The following is a 19,577-nucleotide window of genomic DNA, read 5'->3' as shown; positions in this document are numbered from 1 at the left end:
AGGATCGCTTTTGCGAGGCTATCACCTTCGCATTTGCAAAGAATCTTGTCGCAAATGCGACCAGGGCAGGGTTGGCTAGGCTTCGCATTTGCGGTGCATTTGTCGCAAATGCGACCATCGCATTTGCGAGCCGGATGTCGCAAATGCGACATTTGCGACTGGAACCTAGGGCTTTATATCCCGAGACACAGCCTATTTCCTTCATTTCCCACTTGGTCTTAGGCGATTGTTGGAGCTTTTGGAAGAGGGTTTTCACCTAGCATTTCGAGGTAAGTAATTTCTACACAACATGAGTTTAATAGAACAGCCTCGTAGGCACTTGTATTTGTTAGCATTTATCATCCCGGTCCCTATACTCAAAGAAGATTCATCCAGACACTTATAGTTGTTCAAAGCCAATATTTTAAACCCCTCTCACCTCGTGTGTTCTTCAAATCTCTGACATGGATGACACATCAGTGGCCACGTCAAATTTTTTATTACACATCATTATTACTTTATTTTTCACATTATTTTAAAATTATTCATTTCCTTTTCTTTTATTCCACCATTTACTCCATCTTCCTCCTCCCTCACCATTTTTATTCTCCATTCACAAATCATAAAAATCTCCTAACCATCACTGTGTGCGACCCACCATAGCATCACCAATCAACCACCAAAAGCTAAACCGGCCATCAATAATGACCACCCGAAAGACCAACATCACCCAAAACTTTTTGAAATTTCACTACAAGAAAATTAGAAAATAGGTTTCACCGGCGATCTTCTTTCACTATTTCTATTTCTTTTCTTTACAAAGGCTATCTTCCAAAGTAGGGAATGGGGTGTGAGAAAAAAACTCCCCAAAAATTGATGCAAATCTGGTAGATGTTTTGGATCTATAGCGACGATGGATGTCATTGTTTGGATGAAGATATGGTGGGAAGGGTACCGCTCCTTATATGCGTGAAATACACGATTTTGTCCAGTTCAGCGATTAAGTTGTCACATAGACTTGGCCAATGGTCAAAGGGGTTTAAAATATTACTTTTAAACGAGTAGAGCTGTCTAGATGAAACTTCATCAAGTTTGGGGACCGGAATAACAAAGTGGCACAAGTATAAGTATCATTTAGGCTATTCTGCCTTTTAAGTTTAGAGCTTCAAATTTTTGGACCTTTTGGCCTTTGGTAGAGCCTAACTTTAGACCCGATGATCTAACATTTTTCATGCTAAGTTTAGAGATAATTTTTGTCCAATTTCTACTTACTTATTGCAGAGTGGCTACACTTTAAATAGTATCTAAAACCCGATTATATTTTAAATAGAAACATTACAAGCGGCTGCCTGGTGCCATTCTCAAAGCTTAATCATCATATTATATTATAAGCGTGAAAATTTTTAGATTAAGTTGTTTAACTAAAATATTCTTCAAAAGTTGAATGACCAAATTATCATTTACTTAATAATTTATTCATTTATTATTATATATGCAATATTGTTACGGAGAACTCAGTGGTTACTTTCTTTTCTTCTTTCTATTGTCCAATCTATCAACAATTACTTCTTTAATACTATCTCTTAATTAGCCCACCCATCCTCCTCTTAAATTTTCTTAATTAGTTTCCATAACCCATCAACTTCTTTAATTTTCTTAATTAGCCCACTCATCCTCCTCTTTAGTAAGTGTGAACAACTAAAGTGAACCTTAAAAGACCAAAATATTCTTATAAAGTTGAATGACATTTTTATCCTTCAATCAAGCACAATTTCAATAACAATTTTTGTATAAAGATGTAAATATACAACCTAATAAATATTAAGAAAATAAAAAGTTAAGAAACAAAAAAGAGAGACAAATACGAGACATTAGGACGTTCAGTTTATATTAGCAAGGCTTTTGAGTTTCTGTGAAATGAATCTAGGTGAGCTATTTTATTTGAGTAAAGAATAATGACAATCAACCTTTACTACATCCAAAACTGCAACCTTTCAGTTTGCAATAAGTAGAGCAATTATTATTCAAACAAGCGACAGTTATGTTAACGAGTTATCTCATCAGTCCTAAAAAAATTAATACACAATTATATTATTTTATCGAATTTACTTCTGACAACTTATCAACTTTTATAAGCGGACTTTAGAATCAATTAAAATATCTACTTCCAGAAAAAAATGCATATTTTAGTTAGACCAATCTATTTACCTCCCGCAACATATAGATTAACTCTGCAAATTTCAACTCAAGTAAGTTCATCCCTTTTTTTGTTACTTTCCAATTAGGAGTGGCAAACGGGTGGGTCGGGTCGGATATGGTTCGAGTCAAAAACGGGTAATGAAAAAATGATTAAATTATCCGATCCGACTCATATTTAATAAGGATAAAAAACGGGTTAATCGGAGGATAATATGGGTCCATAACTTCTTGCATATTATCACTTTTGGGAGAATTCTTAGTCTCCCTAACTTGAAGAACCCTCAATTTGAGGCTTTACAAATGTAAAAGTTAGACCCATTGGTTATCCATTTTCTAAATGGATAATATGATTTTTATCCATATTTGACCCGTTTTAAAAAAGTTCATTATCCAACCCATTTTTTAGTGGATAATATGGGTGGTTAACTGTTTTCTTTTAACCACACCCCTATTTCCAAGCATCTTTATATTTTTCCAACGTTTTATTTTGTGGAGAATTAGACATATTTCGTAGATTATAGATATAAATTCTTTAAAATGACATTTCTTCGATATTCCATGAATTGTTGACAAAATTTAAAATTTCAAGGTTTTGGTTTTTTGTATGCATATATTAGCCGTCCAATGATAAAGTTAAATTGAAAATAGATATGTTAGCTTTGTTCCTACTTCTACTTCTACCTAAGATCCTAATATAATTTCCCTAATCTATCTTCTCTAGCTATGATTTTGTTTTTCCCACATAACTCTTAGTATATACTGATATAAATGCATGAAGATAATCGAGTAATTAGAAAATTCTCAATTATACAAAATAAAATTAAGTACTTCACGTATATTAGTGGATTCTTTTGCAGTGTCAAATATTTTTTAAAAGTATTTTGAATTACCTAACAATTCATAGTTAGATAATATTTTCTTAAAGGATTTCGTTGGATATCAAGATAAATATAGAAGAAGATGTGCGATCTCTCAAATTGAACATAATTTTATGTTATATCTTTATTTTTCTTATGGAGAAAAATGTTCTTTTTATTTTTATGTTTTATTTACATTTATGTAAGTTTTGTTTAATAACTCAAGCATATCTTTTTAATAATAGTTATATGATTATTTTTCTAAAATGTAATGCTTGATAAGGCACGCCCCCATTGCGCGTGGAGAGAGACTAGTAATAGTAATGCCTTTAATTGTAAAAATACTTTTTGATTTCTGCAGAAAGAAGAATATTAATTGAGATAGACAATGATTCGGAAGCAAGGAAGCAATCAGACGATACAGTGAGAATAGACCCTTTGGACAATTTCAAGAAATACAGAGGAGGATTTGACATTACAGATAAACACTATTGGAGCGTGAGTAATTTGCATTTCTTAATTCCTACCATATAGTAATTTGATGCTCGGACTCTTTAAGAATACCAAGAAGTGTATGTCGGATTCTTCAAAAGTAATATATTTTTGAAGTTCGGGTGTTATAGTACTTTTAGAGAGTCCTAGCCACATAGATAAATAATCCCTCTATACTAATTGAGTGTTTATATTTTTCTTTTATACATCAATGTAATATAATTCCCTGTTTTCTTTTCCTTTTTAACTTTTGCCATTTATTTGTCCAATTTTTAAGTATATTCATAATCAAGGGCAAAGTTACATACCTTAAATTGACCCCCCTTCGTCGGAAAATTACACTGCATTTAAGTAAAATATTTTATTGTAGAGGTATATAACATATACTGAACATCCTTTGTCGGGAATTTTTTTCACTTTTTTCAAGTGTAAACACCCTTGAGAAAATTCCTGGCTTCGCCACGGTCATAGTAAATACTCCATAGCCTACTTTTACATTTAATTTTAAAAAAGAATACATCTTTTGCCAATTATAAGCAAGTTATTCCAACTATGCTTCACATATGACAAAATAATTTCAAGCACTAAATTTTAACTTCTTGTGCAGTCCACCATCTTTACAGGTATATATGGCTATGCCATTGCAGTAGTGTGGCTATTCTGTGGCTTAGGATATGGACTATATGTTCTAGCCTCTACCTACTGCTGTAAAAGGAAGAACATGAAGCTTAAGAAGAGATCAACTTGTCAGTATCAACACTATTATCTCTGGCTTATTTTCTCAGCTGTTTTCTTGACAATTTTAGCAATGTGTCACTTCATTATCACTTATCTAGTTTTATTACTTTACAGCACTAAATATTAAGTTCAATTAACCTAAGGTTTTTATGTCTGCATATATTGTATCCTCCGAAGGGGAGACTTGGAGCAACGATAAAGTTGTCTCCATGTGAGCTATAGGTCACGGGTTCGAGACGTGGAAGTGGCCACTAATGCTTTGCATTAGGGTAGGTTGTCTACATCACACCCCTTGGGGTGCGTCCGTTCCTCAGACCCTACTTGAATGCCGGATGCTTTGGAGCAACAGTAAAGTTATCTCCATGTGACCTATAGGTCACGGGTTCGAGCCGTGGAAGCAGCCACTAATGCTTTGCATTAGGATAGGCTGTTTACATCACACCCCTTGAGGTGTGGCCGTTCCCGGGATCCTACTTGAATGCAGGATGCTTTGGAGCAACAGTAAAGTTGCCTCCTTGTGACCTATAGGTCACGGGTTCGAGCCGTGTGTTAGAATAGTTATTAGAATATATGTAATTAGTCCTAGTCCCTTATGTAATAGGAGTAGGTTATGTGTTATGCATACAAATAAATAGGGCTCATTGTAACATAGAATATCAATTAATAATAGATTTTTCTCCCGTGTCTTCTCACATGGTATCAGAGCATTAGTGAGGAAAGATCGTTGTGCGTCATTCCAGCGTTAACTGGGAAGAAAGGACTTAGTCATCGTGCAATTTTCCGGTGACCTAAGGTCTGTCTACGTGAAAGTCACTTTCTGTCGGTGTTGTGCAAAAACCAACATCACCACGAGGTAGATCACCCTCCGACGACCAACCCATTAAAATTTCTCCGACAGAAAAACTGCCACGCGCCGTCAAGAGAAATTTTTCCGGCGAGGGTTCCAACCCATGCGCCGGCGCGTGGCCACTTTCCGGCCATTTTTCGCGAAATTTCTTCAGGACAGCCTTCTCTCCTCACAATTCCGAACCTACCCATCTAGTTCAAATCAAATTTCAACCACTATTATATTTTTTCGGCATGAGCAGTGATTTTTTCCAGCGTGAATAGTAGTTCCAAAGAAAAAACAATCTTCTTTTTCCGACGTAAACAATGGCATTCGTATAACAAGCCTTTGACTCACAATCCATTGGATCGAATGCAATCTAGATGGTTTCTTTGCAGGATTATATTGAGTTCCTTCAATATAAAGCATGTAAACAAACATCTCCAGGGATAGCTTCCGCTGTTCAAACAGATAATAGCATGACTTATGTCTCCCAATTTTCAACCGTTGAGTCTTGGGTCATTGATTCAGGTGCATCTGATCATATTTCTGGTAACAAATCTCTTTTCATTAGTGTTTCATATTCTCAATCTCTTCCAATAGTCACAATGGCCAATGGGTCTCAAACCATGGCAACTGCAATAGGTCAAGCAAGTCCACTTGCTTCCTTACCTTTAGATTCAGTTCTTTATGTTTTCGGTAGTCCTTTTAATCTCATAGCCGTTAGTCGATTAGCCAAATCACTTAAATATGTTGTTTTATTTCTTGATGACCTTGTTTTTATACAGGAACACAGTACGGGGCGGATCATTGGTACCGGACGTGAATCAAATGGACTTTATTATCTTATCCTTGCAAAATCACATGGACTCACTTCTTGTCTTCCTTCAACAACTTGTCCCGTTATATTCACCAGATTTATTACATAAACGGTTGGTACATCACAGTTTGTCAAAACTTCAGAAAATGGTACCTGGCTTATCTCACTTGTTCACTCTACAGTGTAAGTTATGTCAGCTCGGTAAGCATACCCGCTCCCTTTTCCCGCGGCGTCTTGATAATCGAGCAGAGTCACCTTTTACAAGTCCATTAAGATGTTTGGGGTCCTAGTTGGGTCAGTTCTACCTTGGGATTCCACTACTTTGTCAGTTTCATTGATGATTATTCCAGGTGCACTTGGATATTTTTGATGAAAAATCGATCTGAGTTGTTTTCTATTTTCCAGCCCCTCCACGCTAAAATTCAAAATAATTTGGGGTTTCTATCCTCTTCCTTGTGCTTGGGAGCTTGTTCCTCTTCCTTTGGGTAAATCGACTGTTGGTTGTTTGTTAGGTTGTATACCGTCAAAGTTGGTCCCGATGGCCAGGTTGATCGACTTAAGGCTCGTCTTGTTGCCAAAGGGTATACTCAGATATTTGGACTCGATTACAGTGATACTTTCTCTCCCGTGGCTAAAATAGCATCAGTCCGCCATTTTCTATCCATGACTACTGTTCGTCATTGGCCTCTCTAGCAGTTGGACATTAAGAATGCTTTTCTTCACGGTGACCTTGAGGATGACGTTTATCTGGAGCAACCACCTGGTTTTGTTGCTCAGGGGAACTCTAATGGCCTTGTACGTCAGTTGTGCCGGTCCCTCTAATGTCTAATGCAGTCTCCTCGAGCCTAGTTTGGTAAGTTCAGCACAGTTATTCAGGAGTTTGGCATGACTCGTAGTGAAGCTGATCACTCTGTGTTTAATCGGCATTCTGCTTCAAATCTCTGTATTTATCTGGTCGTTTATGTTGACGATATTGTTATTACCGGAAATGATCAGGATGGTATTAGTAAGTTGAAGCAACATCTCTTTCAGCATTTTCAGACTAAGGATCTAGGCAGATTAAAGTATTTTCTGAGTATTGAGGTTGCTCAGGCTAGCTCAGGTATTGTGATCTCACAACGGAATTATGCCTTAGATATTCTTGAGGATACAAGAATGACAGGTTGTAGACCTGTTGACACTCCGATGGATCCGAATTCTAAACTTATGCCAGGACAGGGGGAGCCTCTTAGGGATCCTGCAAAATATAGGTGGTTGGTTGGTAAATTAAATTACCTCACATGACTAGACCTGACATTTCCTTACTGTGAGTGTTGTGAGTCAGTTTATGGATTCTCCCTGTGATAGTCATTGGGATGCAGCTGTCCGCATTCTTCGGTATATGAAATCAGCTCCAGACAAAGGTTTATTGTTTGAGGGAGGCCATGAGCAGATCGTTGGATACTCAGATGCTGATTGGGCAGGATCACCTTCTGATAGACGTTCTACGTCTAGATATTGTGTCTTAGTAGGAGGAAATTTGGTGTCTTGGAAGAGCAAGAAACAGAATGTGGTTGCTCGGTCTAGTGCAGAAGCAGAATATCGAGCAATGGCTATGGCGACATGTGAGCTAATTTGGATCAAACAGCTGCTCAAAGTGTTGAAATTTGGTGAGATTAGTCAGATACTTGTGTGTGATAATCAAGCTGCTTCATATTGCGTCAAATCCAGTGTTCCTTGAGAGAACTAAACACATTGAGATTGACTGTCACTTTGTTAGAGAAAAGATACTCTCGGGAGATATTGCTACAAAGTTTGTGAAGTCGAATGATCAGCTTGCACATATTTTAACCAAATCCCTCACTATTCCTCATATTAATTACATATGTAACAAGCTCGGATATATGATTTATATGCACCAGCTTGAGGGGGAGTGCTAGAATAGTTATTAGAATATATAGGTTATGTGTTATGTATACATATAAATAGGGCTCATTGTAACATAGAATATCAATTAATAATAGATTTTTCTCCGGTGCATTCTCACACTGTGGGAGGAGCCACAAATGCTTTGCATTAGGATAGGCTGTCTACATCACACCCCTTGGGGTGAGGCCGTTCATCGGACCTACTTGAATGCGGGATGCTTTGTGCACCGGGCTGCCCTTTTTATATAACGCATCCTCCAATGAAGTAGTTTCATTCACTCCTAAAGGTTAGACAAAACTGAGGAGATAATTTCACTATAATTGCAGAACAGCTACAGGCCTGGTACTAGGAGGGAATGCGAAACTACGTTCAAGAACAGATAAAGTTGTGAACATTATCATTGATACAGCAGATGAGGCATCAGAGACTATATATACTACTACTGGAGCCTTGAGAGATATGAATACTGACTTAGAAGATACTGATATAGTTGATGAGGCTGCTAATTTCCTCATTCCCACTTCAAAAAGTCTTGACAGACAGGCTGCTGATATACATCGGGGAGCCACTAAAAATAGGCGTTTAGTCAAGAAAAGCCTCGAGATACTGTAAGTCTTCCTCCTCCCCCTTTGTCTTATATTCTAGATAGGTCCCTTTCAGTAAGATGGATTCAGGATCTAGCGTTAATACGTTAAGAATGAGTGTGATCTTATTATATGTATATATTTTATTTTTTTCCACATATGCATGCATAGTTCGAGTCAAAACTCAAAAGAAATAAATTAGTTGAATGCACAGAACCTGTCATAGGTTCGCCTATGTTTTCCAGGTCATACAAAGACTGACATGCACACTACTTTTTGTTGGCAGGTATATAGTAACTACACTGACTATTTCACTCAACTTGGCTGCTGCAATTTTCCTAACAGGTGAGTGTACTAAGTCCAACTTGAATTTTATCATTGTTCCATGTTTAACCTCATTCCATATTATTTCCAAAGAATCTATAATCCAGAACATAAACTGAAGTACAACACACCCCCTTGTTTGGGAGCTAGAGAAAGTAAAGGAAAGAAAAGTAAAGTTTCAAAAGTTTGCCATTGCTCTTGTTTAGTATGCAAAGAAGAAGAAAAGGAGACTAATATCCAAAAATAGTATGGTAATTTCTTAGTAGGGCTATCATTAAATATCTAATACTGACTAAAGCTGAATTCTGTTTTCATTGCAGTATTTGGAACCCTTAAACTTAGAAGAAATTTTCACCTGTAAGTATATCATGTCAATGGTGCAAATCTTAGCCTCCTAACACTTCCAACTTCTTAGCCATGTTCCAATAGTTGCAAAATTGTTAAATAATATATTCTGATATATGCAGGCTAATCGCAGTATGTTGGATCTTTACAAGTCTCTACTGGTTAAGTTTTGGAATTTATTTCTTCCTAGAAAAGTACGAAAACAATTTCCAATAACTTACTCAAGTTTTCTGTTTCATCTCAAAATTATATTGCCTCGGCGTACTCATGATCAAGTTGTATTTATTGCAGCTTTGCTGGAGATGCATGCACAGCTTTAGAAAGTTTCCGGAAAAATCCCTATAATAATAGCTTGAGTTCGATCCTCCCCTGTGATGAATTGCTCTCAGCACAATCAATCCTATATACTGCCAGTGAAGGGATTCATAGAGTAGTGAACAAGGTAAACCTGAAATTTAAACCTGAAATAGAGTAGTGGTCTTGAAAATTTTGGAATTTTTGGAAATTTGCAGGTAAATCGGGAGCTATCTACAAATTATGGAAATGTTGCACAAATATGCAATCCATTCTCCGGCCCACCAGACTATAACTACGAGCCTGATGAGAACTGTCCATCTAGCGCAATCAGGATAGGAGAGCTCCCTGGGGTATAGCCGAAATGCCTCTGATTACATTTTTCTTTTCACATAGTTGTAGTAGTTAGTAGTTAATTAGTTTTTTGTTACCTTTAATTTGATGGAATTCTCTCTTCTTCTATAAAGATAATCAAGATGCTGACTTGCACTGATCCAAGCTGTTAGGGAGGAGTGTTGATCCCATATAGGATCTTCTACAACATTGAGTCGTATATAACTGCTCTCAAAAAGATACTGGATGTGTACCCTGGAATTGAAAGCCTAGCAGAATGTAACATCGTGTACAGTTCATTTTCAGATATACTTGACAAACATTGCAAACCATTAAAGAAAAACGCGCATATGACATGGGCAGGACTTGTTTTGCTGTCAGTAGTAATGGTCGCGTTAGTCCTCGTATGGACATTCAAGGCACACCATGAAAAGGATCATCACAACATGGATAGTTCTATTAAGCCTCATTTTTCTGCAGCAGTAGATATGCTAGAATTAGGCACGGTTAAAGAAGTCAAGACTGACTCCAAAATCAAAGTTCAATCAGGGAAATAGCAGCCACAGTATTAGTTACAGTATTGTACAGATTGAAAAGATTGTAGGATTTTACAAGAGTACAGAAGATTAAAGGGATCTTTCTGTATGGGAAACATTACCAACAAATTGGGAATTGTTTTAAAAAAGTTAAAACAATCCAGCTATGGGGACAAACCTCACAATGGCATGTAAGAAATTCAAAGAAGGAAGAAATGTATTCATTCAATCTTTTTCAAGAACTAGATGTTCAAGGGTTGTCAATTGTAGTAAAGCGTTTTGGTTACTGAATGTTTATACCCTCACTCTTTACTTTTATACGTACTTATAAAGCCTCAATATTCAACTCCTTTAGTAGTGCAGCCTAATTTTTTTTTTAAAATACAAAAGAGATCTGAATCTTGATAATACACTCCGTACCAAAAAAAAGCATTATTACTCGAGTAGAGAAAATTATGACTACATGTTAGAGGGCCCAACAACCACTACCCCTTATATCCTGTTTTGGCTAATACGCGAGGAAGGTAATGAAAAAAGAAAGAAAAATGGGTTCTTCTTTCTTTTATCATTTAGGAGTCGTGTGAGATGAAAGTCTTGTGCACGGTATTGAATGAGAGAAAGAAGTGAGGAATCCTCTTTTCCACTCTGACTCTCCCAATACAATGCAAGCAAAAGTTCCTAGATTCATGGAGATATAGAACATCATATAAGTTATAATGCTTGCATATCCATCATTTGAGTCTCCAACAAGTATTCCAATAATTACATATCCGATTTTGCCTATGGACGATTATGCTAGCTTCTAAAATTCACTTATTTTGAAAAGTATTTTTCTCAGAAGTATTTTTCAAAAATTACTTTTGGTGAGAAGTAATTTGTGTTTGGCAAATTAATTTGAAAATTAAGTACTTTTGAGCAGCAATTAGTATTTGACCAATTTTTTAAAAAGTGCTTCTAAATGTATTTTTCTCAAAAATATTTTTAAAAAAGTGCTTCTAGGGATAAATTATTTTTTCTATTTCTCAAAAATTATTTCTGCTTCTATTCAAAAACACTCTTTTCCTTCTAAAAATTTGGGGATAATACATAATTACCCCATTGGAGTTGTAGCTAATTGCCAGTTGCGCCCTTGTACTTTGGGAGGGTCCTATGACCCCCCTATCCTCATCTTGGATGTATCATTTACCTCCTTTCTAGATAAAGAACACTACAATGGCAGTGACTGATAGACACGCGCTTCCACGTATCAGCATGCTAAAAAAAATTAAAAAATAAGATTATTTTCTATATTACACCCCCCACTTCTCCCATGTCTTCTCTTCTTCCCCGAACAAACCAACAGAGACCGATCCACCCACCCCCACTTCACCACACCCCTTCTCCTTCCGCCAACAACCTATGAGGAAAAGAAATTCATCTCAACGACATCACACAAAGTGGAAATGCACGAAATAAAAGCATCTGAAAATGCACGAAATTGATTTTTCTCCGATTGATTGGCTATGGCGTTGCTAAAAAAAAGGACAAAATGAACCTTAAGCGAGCTTTATGGATCTTAAGGAAGAATTTTTAAATTCTAAAAGATCTGGTCACATTTTAAGAAGGATGACAGGGAATGGGGTAACATTTTTCAGTCGCCGGACATTTTTTTCTAGTCGCCGGATCTGTTTATTCTGGCCTTTCTCTCGCCACGTTAGTGTATTGTTTGGGTTTAATATTGGGGAATTGTCTTTGATTTAAAATTGATAGAGTTTCTTTTTATTGTTTAATCTTTTAAAAAATTTAATTTATGATATTGAAGTGAGCTCTATCATATTATTCTCCATTGTTTCAGGTGAAGAGTAAGTGGAGAAAAAGAGAGAAAGAAAAGGAAAACTTGGAAAAAAACTATAATAAAAAAAAATTGGAAATACATTTAAAAATGTGGCAGAATAAAAATTTTAACATGTGTTTTTGTCTCTCACTCTCCTCAAGAGAGTGTATATCACTCTCTATGCCGCATCAGTTTAAAAGGTTGAATTTTTTATACTTTGAATACATTTAAGGGGGTTATAGGACCCCCGTAAAGTACAAGGGTGCAATTGCAATTAGCTACAGCCCCAATGAAGTAATTATGTATTATCTCAAAAATTCGGCCAAACACCTGAACTTTAGAAAAAAAGTATTTTTGGCCAAAAAAAAAAAGAAAAAAGAAAAATACTTGGCCAAAACAGGCTATTAAGTTTGAACTTATCAGGGTTAATTAATGTGAACTTTTTGGATCTATTCTGGTGTATGTAACCTTGTTCCATCAATCTAGTGCAACAATTCTGCGGAGTTAAATACAAAGGCTATGCCCCAGCAAGAATTTCTCCTTCTGTTCGAACCTTTAAAGCTAAATTAAATTGGTTCAATTTAATATTTAAAACTAAAATAAGTTCCCTATAATTTATCTCACGTCAATATAACAAATGCCAAATGCATAAGCAGCCCCCTAAACTTGTCCCAATTTTTCATTTAGACACTTTATCTTTGGGCTTCACCTATTAAACACTTGAACTATACTGAAGTTGTTTCTATTAAACACACATAGATGACATGGCATAAATTTGTATGATACATATTCAAGGGCGTGTGAGAGGATCCTTTTTCTATAATTTTCTCTCTCTCCTTTCTACTTCTCTCTCCCTACTACCACCTCCTCCAGCATCCCTACCCCCACCCACCCACCCTTCCCTTTCCACTTTTCTTTCCATGCGATCCTGCCACCACATTCCAGCATTATTCCATCAGACCATCCCTATTTCCTTTGGACTTGGCCAAGACTATCAAGACACTTGTTTAACCAGAAAATAGGAAATTTGGGTCAAAGTTTAGTTTTTAAAAGAACTCGGGTTACTGATAATCAAATTTGGAACAAATAAGAAGAATTGAAATAAACGATAGCTGAGTAAAAGAAAGCAAAGTAAATCAGTGTATTTCAATAATATTCTGTGTCCTTATAAATATCTATTCCTCTCCTTTCATAGCTATTTCTAAGTAATACGTTTCTTTCCTCAAATAACAGAGTCATTATGAGTAATTAATGTCATTAATGCAACGTTATAATTAGCAATCCTAACTGTTTCGTGAAGATTCTGTAACGTTTTCCATCATTGATGCTCATTAATGACGGATAATACGTATCTGCACTTTTTGTTACTAGGTTCATTCCTCCAATATCTCTTCAAATTACCAAGAGTGAGTAACCGTTCCTTCCTGTTTTCTTGAACCTCTGCCCGTGCCTGTTAAGGCTCGTGTCTCTTCAACTATTCTTTGCCAGCTGTCATTCTTTTATTGATCCAAGTGTATTGACATGTCAGCACGTAATTAATTCCATGTGTTAACTTGATTTTTCCCAATACAGATAGTCCCCCCACTTGCCATTTATTCAACAATTGAATATTTGGGAAGTCGATCTCATTAAAGCGGGAATTTTTGCCGCTATACCTTCTTCAGAACTGACGCTTCGTATGTCACTTCCATTAAATGCTCGTGACACATGGCGTCTTTTGATTGGGTCTGCAACCCTTCAGCTTCTTTTAGGGCTTATTTGCGGCTGCATCAATCACGAAGTGACAGTTTTCATTATGACGTTCCCATCATTACCTTCTTTGTTTGACGGTTGCTTCTGAGTATAAATACAACCTTTGTCTTGTCTTTCTCATGAAAGTTTCCTATCTTTGAATATTCATTCTTGTTTTCTTCCTTGTTCAACCATGTCTTCTTCAAACCCTGATCCTCGTAGAGTTCTTATTGTAGATGAACTTCCTCTTGCTCCAACTAGGAGTAGGAGAGGAGGTAGGTTACGTAGCTTATGATCAACGTCCATTCGAGGTTCCCTTCATCTTTACCTAGTTACACTCCTCCTTCTTCTTCTAGAACCAGGGGTTCTCTTCCACATATAGCTTCTTCTAGAAGTAGAGACTCTAATGAACCAGTTCGTGAACCCTTAGTAGATGAAATTGTCCCCTCTGAACTTTTTTTTTACTCTGATAGGGAATCGATTAGGAATTAGGTTTCCTCTATGTCCTCTCTTGATCGTGCTGACGTTTACCCTTCTCAGATTACCGAAGGTTTAATCTCTGTTGTCCGTAGGGATTGCCATTGGAGATCTGACTTCCCCATCATAATTCCTAATGCAAATCAAAGGATCACATCCTACATGACTGGATTTTCTTTCGTGTATACATATCCTTTTACACTGAATTTTAGACCTCCCATTGATCCTGTTATCATCGAGTTCTGTCATTATTTCAATGTTTGTCTAGGACAAATTGGTCCCATTGTATGGAGGGTTATTGCTTGTCTAAGGTACTTAGCTAACTTGGCTAATTGCCTTTTACTTTTTTTCATCTGATCCACCTCTACTCCCCTAAGTTGTTCCGACATGGGATCTTTACTTTAGTGGCGAGGAGTAAGAGGGTTTTAGTCAGCCCTGAGGACGACAAGGACCGTGGCTGGTATGCCAGATTTGTTGCTGCTCCTACTATAGGGTTAGTAGGTGAAGAAAATATACCATTCCCTGAAAAGTGGAATTTTGCACGTAAGTTTACTTTTACAACTTTCTCTCTTCCTTTTTCCCCCTTTTTCATTTTGAAGGGGTTTGTTTTTCCCGTGTGTGTTTAACTTTCTCTTTTTTTAGCAACCATGGGAACTGTTGAAGAGATTCCCAATTTCTGTGGTTGGGTAGAGAAATAGTTGACTGTTGCTCCGATGGAGGGTAGATCTTGGAAATACCTTTCAAACAGGTTTGGTTGGAAGGTTAAAACTCATGGTAAATACTTTACCTCTTTTTTTCCACTTCCGTTCATTCTTCCCTTTGAACGTATTTGACCCTTCTTTTTATTAGGGTTTCCTATTCGTGGTGTAAGTGCCGATTTGATCACAGCTTCCAGACTTTCTTTGGCAAGAGCTCAGGAGATAATCCTGAGTTCTTCATCCAAAAGGAAAGCTGACAAATCCCAAGATTCTGAAGAGGAAGAGGAACGGGATGAGAGTTCCTTGATTAAAAGGCCGCGAGTTAGAAGGCGCGTTATTTCAGATGATGAAGTTACTCCTCCCCGTTCTGTTCCCGTGACCGAGTCTGTTGAAGCCACCTTAGTGAGTTCTGACGATGATACTCCTATGGCAGCTCGTGACTCTGATGAACAACTTTTTTCTCGTGGGTTTGATAGTGAAAGTTTCGATTTGGTGTCTGATGAAGTACCTCTTGCCTCCTTTCCCGTGTCTATCCCTATGGAACATTCTTTGCCAGTTTTTACTGCTACTGTTTCTGCTCCGCCTCAAGCCATTATGACTTCCTCTACAGTCCCCGCTACTAATGTTTCTCGAACCGAAGTTGGTTCTTCAAGTGGAGGTATAGTGATGAAACAAATTACCATTGAGGTCCCTGCTGAAGGTAATCTTCTAAAAAAGTCAGGTCAAGCTGACGTGTGGTTGAAACCCCTGATTAGTCCAGTTGAAAAATCCAATATGGAAAGTCATAGTTCTCTGACTTGGATGAATGATATCGTGCAATCACCGTTGAAGGTATAAATTTCTTTTCATATTATATATCATTTTTCTTTTACTAAGATTCTTATGTATTCCCCTTTTTTCTTTAGATCAATCTCGTCGGCACGGAGATGATGAAAAGGGTTTCCCAGATGGAACAATTGATGCATGATTACCAGACCGAGGCAGACAACTGGAAAGAGCAATATGACAGTCTTCAACTTGAAATGGATGTTTTAGAAGAAAACAAATGTACCTTAGAGCAACAGTTGAAGATTGTGAATTCGGAGTTGGCAGTTGAAAAAGTTTCTTCCAATCAGGCAGGCAAGGATAAAAATTTCCTCGAGTCATCATTTGCCGAACAACTCTCCAAAGCCACCGAAGAGATCAGAGGTTTGAAGGCCTTGTTGAACGAAAAAGAAGTTTATGCAGGTGAACTTGTTCAAACACTCACCTAGACCCAATAAGATCTTCGTGTGTCTTCTGATAAGGTCAAATTTTTGGAGAGTTCACTTGCCCCTTTGCAATCTTCTTATGATGCTGCTTTGGCTGAGAGGGAGGAGTTCAAGAGTGAAATTGATCAATGGGAAAGAGATTATGAGGCTCTTGAGGACAAAGTTGTTGTTGAAGTGAGTTGGGCTATTCTGAATACGCGCCATGATACCCTTGTGAGGCTAGCCAAGAAGGTTTTAACTTGGATGCTGAGTTAGCTAAGATAAAAGAAACCATTGAGAAAACTCAACAAGGCCAAGGTTTTTCTTCTCCCATGGCCGATACTCCCGAGCCCGTTGAAGCTGACCCTAGTGCGATGGATGTCCCAGCTCCTTCAGACCAAGTCGAGCCTTATGTTGCTGATGATGCTGTTTTGAACCCTTCTCCTGCTCCATAGTGAAAGTTTACTTGTGTAATCTGACTCTTTTTTTTCTTTTTTGGTGGAATATATGGTGGTTTTACCCCTGGTCCCATTTGGGGGTTATGTTTTTGGTGATGACAAGTCCACAGGTCTTTTCGGGGCTTTTTGTAAAAAAGACAATCAGTTTATGACTAAGTTCCGACTTAGTTTAAACTTAATATTATAAAGTTTCCGTTTTAACTCAATTCTCTCGAGTTTCTGTTTCACTTTTTTTTGCCTTGTTTTTTATAAGTCCAAGGTCTTGCTTTTTAATTCGTGGGTTTTTGTCTTATTCTTTTGACTTTTTGCATTTTTAGAAATGCTTTATTAACTTCATGGATCTTTGAATCAAACATGAATTTATAAAAAAGGGCCCTTTTATATACGACACTTAATGAAGAAGACGTCTCAACTTCATAATGGTGTAAACATATGGAAAAAGAAATAGGAACACACATGTTTCTTGAAATAACTTTGATAACGTTTTCATTCGAACTTTGTCAAGTTTAAATAACATCTTACATGTATTTAAATATCTATTACTCTTCCGTAACTATTTTCTTTACAACAGATTTGCAAAAAAGAAAGAAAATCCAAGGGTTTCTTTATGACCCATGGCTAAATACTGCCTTTAACCTAAACATATTTTGAAATAGATATCCACGAGTGTACTCTTCACAGGTTTTTTGATCAGGCTTGTGTAATTGGATCGTGACTTTGCTCTGAACTTGATATTTGATGAGTAGACTTTTAGGCTTGACTTGAAATTTAATTGTTGTCAGTCTTCTTTGCCTTCCTTATACATACATCATATGTATATTATATAGTCCCCAAAGTGTTTGAGCTTTGAAGTATGAAATCTCGAGCACTTGATTATTCCTTCCATGCGGTCCTTTTCATGAAAAGGAAAAACATATGGGACTCGGAGGTACAATTTTAGATGAAGACTGCTTAACCCATTTAAATTTCCATCAAATAGTTGTAACCCTAGATCGGAAATTATGTTCTTTCCACGTGTCTTTCAGGTCGTAATTCATCATTTAGTGCGGGCTAGCTTTTTGCCTATCATCTAAAATCGTTAGTAAAATTTTATAATTCAAAAATAAAAATCGTTAGTGAGGATACCTGCCCGTGAGTATTTCCTTTCCTTAGAAGTAGTATCTCTTTAGATGAACAACATTCCAATTTGAAGGCAGGATCTTGCCATCCAATGTTTCAAGCTCGTACACTCCTTTTCCTGCGATACCATGAATCTTATAAGGCCCTTCCCAAGTTAGACTTAACTTTCCTGCATTGGCTGCCCTCGTAGATTGGAAAACTTTCTTGAGTACGTAGTCCCCAATCTTGAAGTATCTGAGACGAGCTTTCCGATTGTAATACCGCTCCATAACTTGTTTTTGTGCTGCCATCCTTATTAATACAGTTTCCCTCCTTTCTTCAAGTAAATCCAGGTTTACCCGCACCTCTTCTTCGTTCGATTCCTCAGCAACTTATGTTATCTCGTACTTGGTTCCCCTATCTCGACTAGAATTAAGGCTTCAGCTCCGTATACAAGTGAAAATGGTGTTTCTTCCGTACTTGTTTTTGCTGTTGTTCGGTAAGCCCATAAGACTTCAGTTAGTATCTCTGGCCAATTGCCTTTAGATTCTTCCAGTCTTTTCTTCAAGTTGTTGATAATGACTTTATTTGTTGGTTCAGCTTGTCCATTACCCACCGGATGGTAAGGAGTTGAAGTAATCCTTTTAATTTGCCAACTTTGCAAAAATTCTGTGATTTGTGTACCTATGAATTGCGAGCCGTTATCACATACGATTTCCTTCAGCACCCCAAATCGGCATATGATGTTCCGCCAGATGAAGTCTCTGACCTCTTTTTCTCGTGCCTGTTTAAAAGCTCCCGCTTCTACCCACTTAATAAAATAGTCAGTGAGCACTAATTAAAATCTTACCTTGCCTTTCTTGTGGTAGTGGACCTACGATATCCATCCCCCACTTCATAAAAGGCCACGGTGCAACGACTGGATGTAATAGTTCAGCTGGTTGATGCATGTTGTTACCATATCTTTGGCACTTGTCACATTTTGCCACAAAATTTTCCGCGTCTTCTTCCATTTTTGGCCAATAATAACTGGCTCTAATCATGGTTTTTACCAAAGATCTTCCTCCAGCATGATTTCCGCAATGTCCCTCGTGTATTTATCTCATCACGTATTCTGTTTGAGAAGGCCCGAGGCATCTTGCTAGAGGACCACTGAATATTTTTCGATAAAGATTGTCTTGATTCAAACAGTAGCGAGCAGCTTTTTTGCAAAGTGCCTGAGATTTTTTCTTATCCTCAGGAAGTATTCCATACTGCAAAAAATTAACAATTTCATTTCTCCAATCCCGAGTTAAATTATTGTAATTTACCTCATTTTTATCTTGATCAAGCATTGAATGAAACAAATGTATCACAGAAGCATTTTCTTCATTTGTTACTTCTGCGGCGGATGCGAGATTAGCTAAAGCGGCAGCCTTGGCATTTTCTTCTCTTGGTATCTGCATGACTTTCCAAGTTTGGAATTGCCTGACTAAATCCCGTGCCTTTTCCAAGTACTGTTGCATCCTTGCCTCTCTTAGCTATATAAGTCCCCAGTATTTGGTTAACTACGAGCTATGAATCACTTTTGACTACGACCTGTTCTATACCTAGTTCTCGTGCCAATTCTAAACCTGTAATCACAACTTCATATTCTGCCTCATTGTTAGTAATAGGATGGCATTTATGGCTTGTCGTATGGTTTCTCCCGTAAGTGGTACCAAAATAATGCCTAGACCTGCTCCTTTTACATTCGATGAACCATCAATAAATAAAGTCCAAGTACCTGGATTAGACCCGTTAAATACCTGCAGTTCTTTTTCTGCTTCTAGTTGTATCCCTTGACTAAAATCTGCCAC

General features: G+C 37.2%; 1 protein-coding gene across 1 annotated transcript; it reads left to right on the top strand.

Moving 5' to 3' along the window:
* LOC109230789 lies at window positions 3,105–10,477 on the top strand. Its single transcript, XM_019396226.1, has 9 exons — window positions 3,105–3,533; window positions 4,135–4,273; window positions 8,146–8,427; window positions 8,690–8,748; window positions 9,048–9,084; window positions 9,195–9,266; window positions 9,364–9,514; window positions 9,585–9,719; window positions 9,834–10,477. The coding sequence occupies exons 3-9, from the start codon at window positions 8,279–8,281 to the stop codon at window positions 9,870–9,872; spliced, it is 642 nt and encodes a 213-aa protein (XP_019251771.1). The 5' UTR covers window positions 3,105–3,533; window positions 4,135–4,273; window positions 8,146–8,278; the 3' UTR covers window positions 9,873–10,477.

This window comes from Nicotiana attenuata, chromosome 8, assembly GCF_001879085.1.
Source record: "Nicotiana attenuata strain UT chromosome 8, NIATTr2, whole genome shotgun sequence".
NCBI classification, from domain to species: Eukaryota; Viridiplantae; Streptophyta; class Magnoliopsida; order Solanales; family Solanaceae; genus Nicotiana; species Nicotiana attenuata.
This window is presented reverse-complemented; position numbering and strand designations above follow the sequence as displayed.

What these genes read in the sequence shown, in the direction of transcription:
- LOC109230789 (XM_019396226.1), top strand. Translation starts at nt 8,279, where the DNA reads ATGAATACTGACTTAGAAGATACTGATATAGTTGATGAGGCTGCTAAT. An exon ending in TGCTGCAATTTTCCTAACAG is followed by an intron (nt 8,749 to 9,047) that starts GTGAGTGTACTA and finishes TTTTCATTGCAG; the next exon opens with TATTTGGAACCCTTAAACTT. An exon ending in TTCATAGAGTAGTGAACAAG is followed by an intron (nt 9,515 to 9,584) that starts GTAAACCTGAAA and finishes GGAAATTTGCAG; the next exon opens with GTAAATCGGGAGCTATCTAC.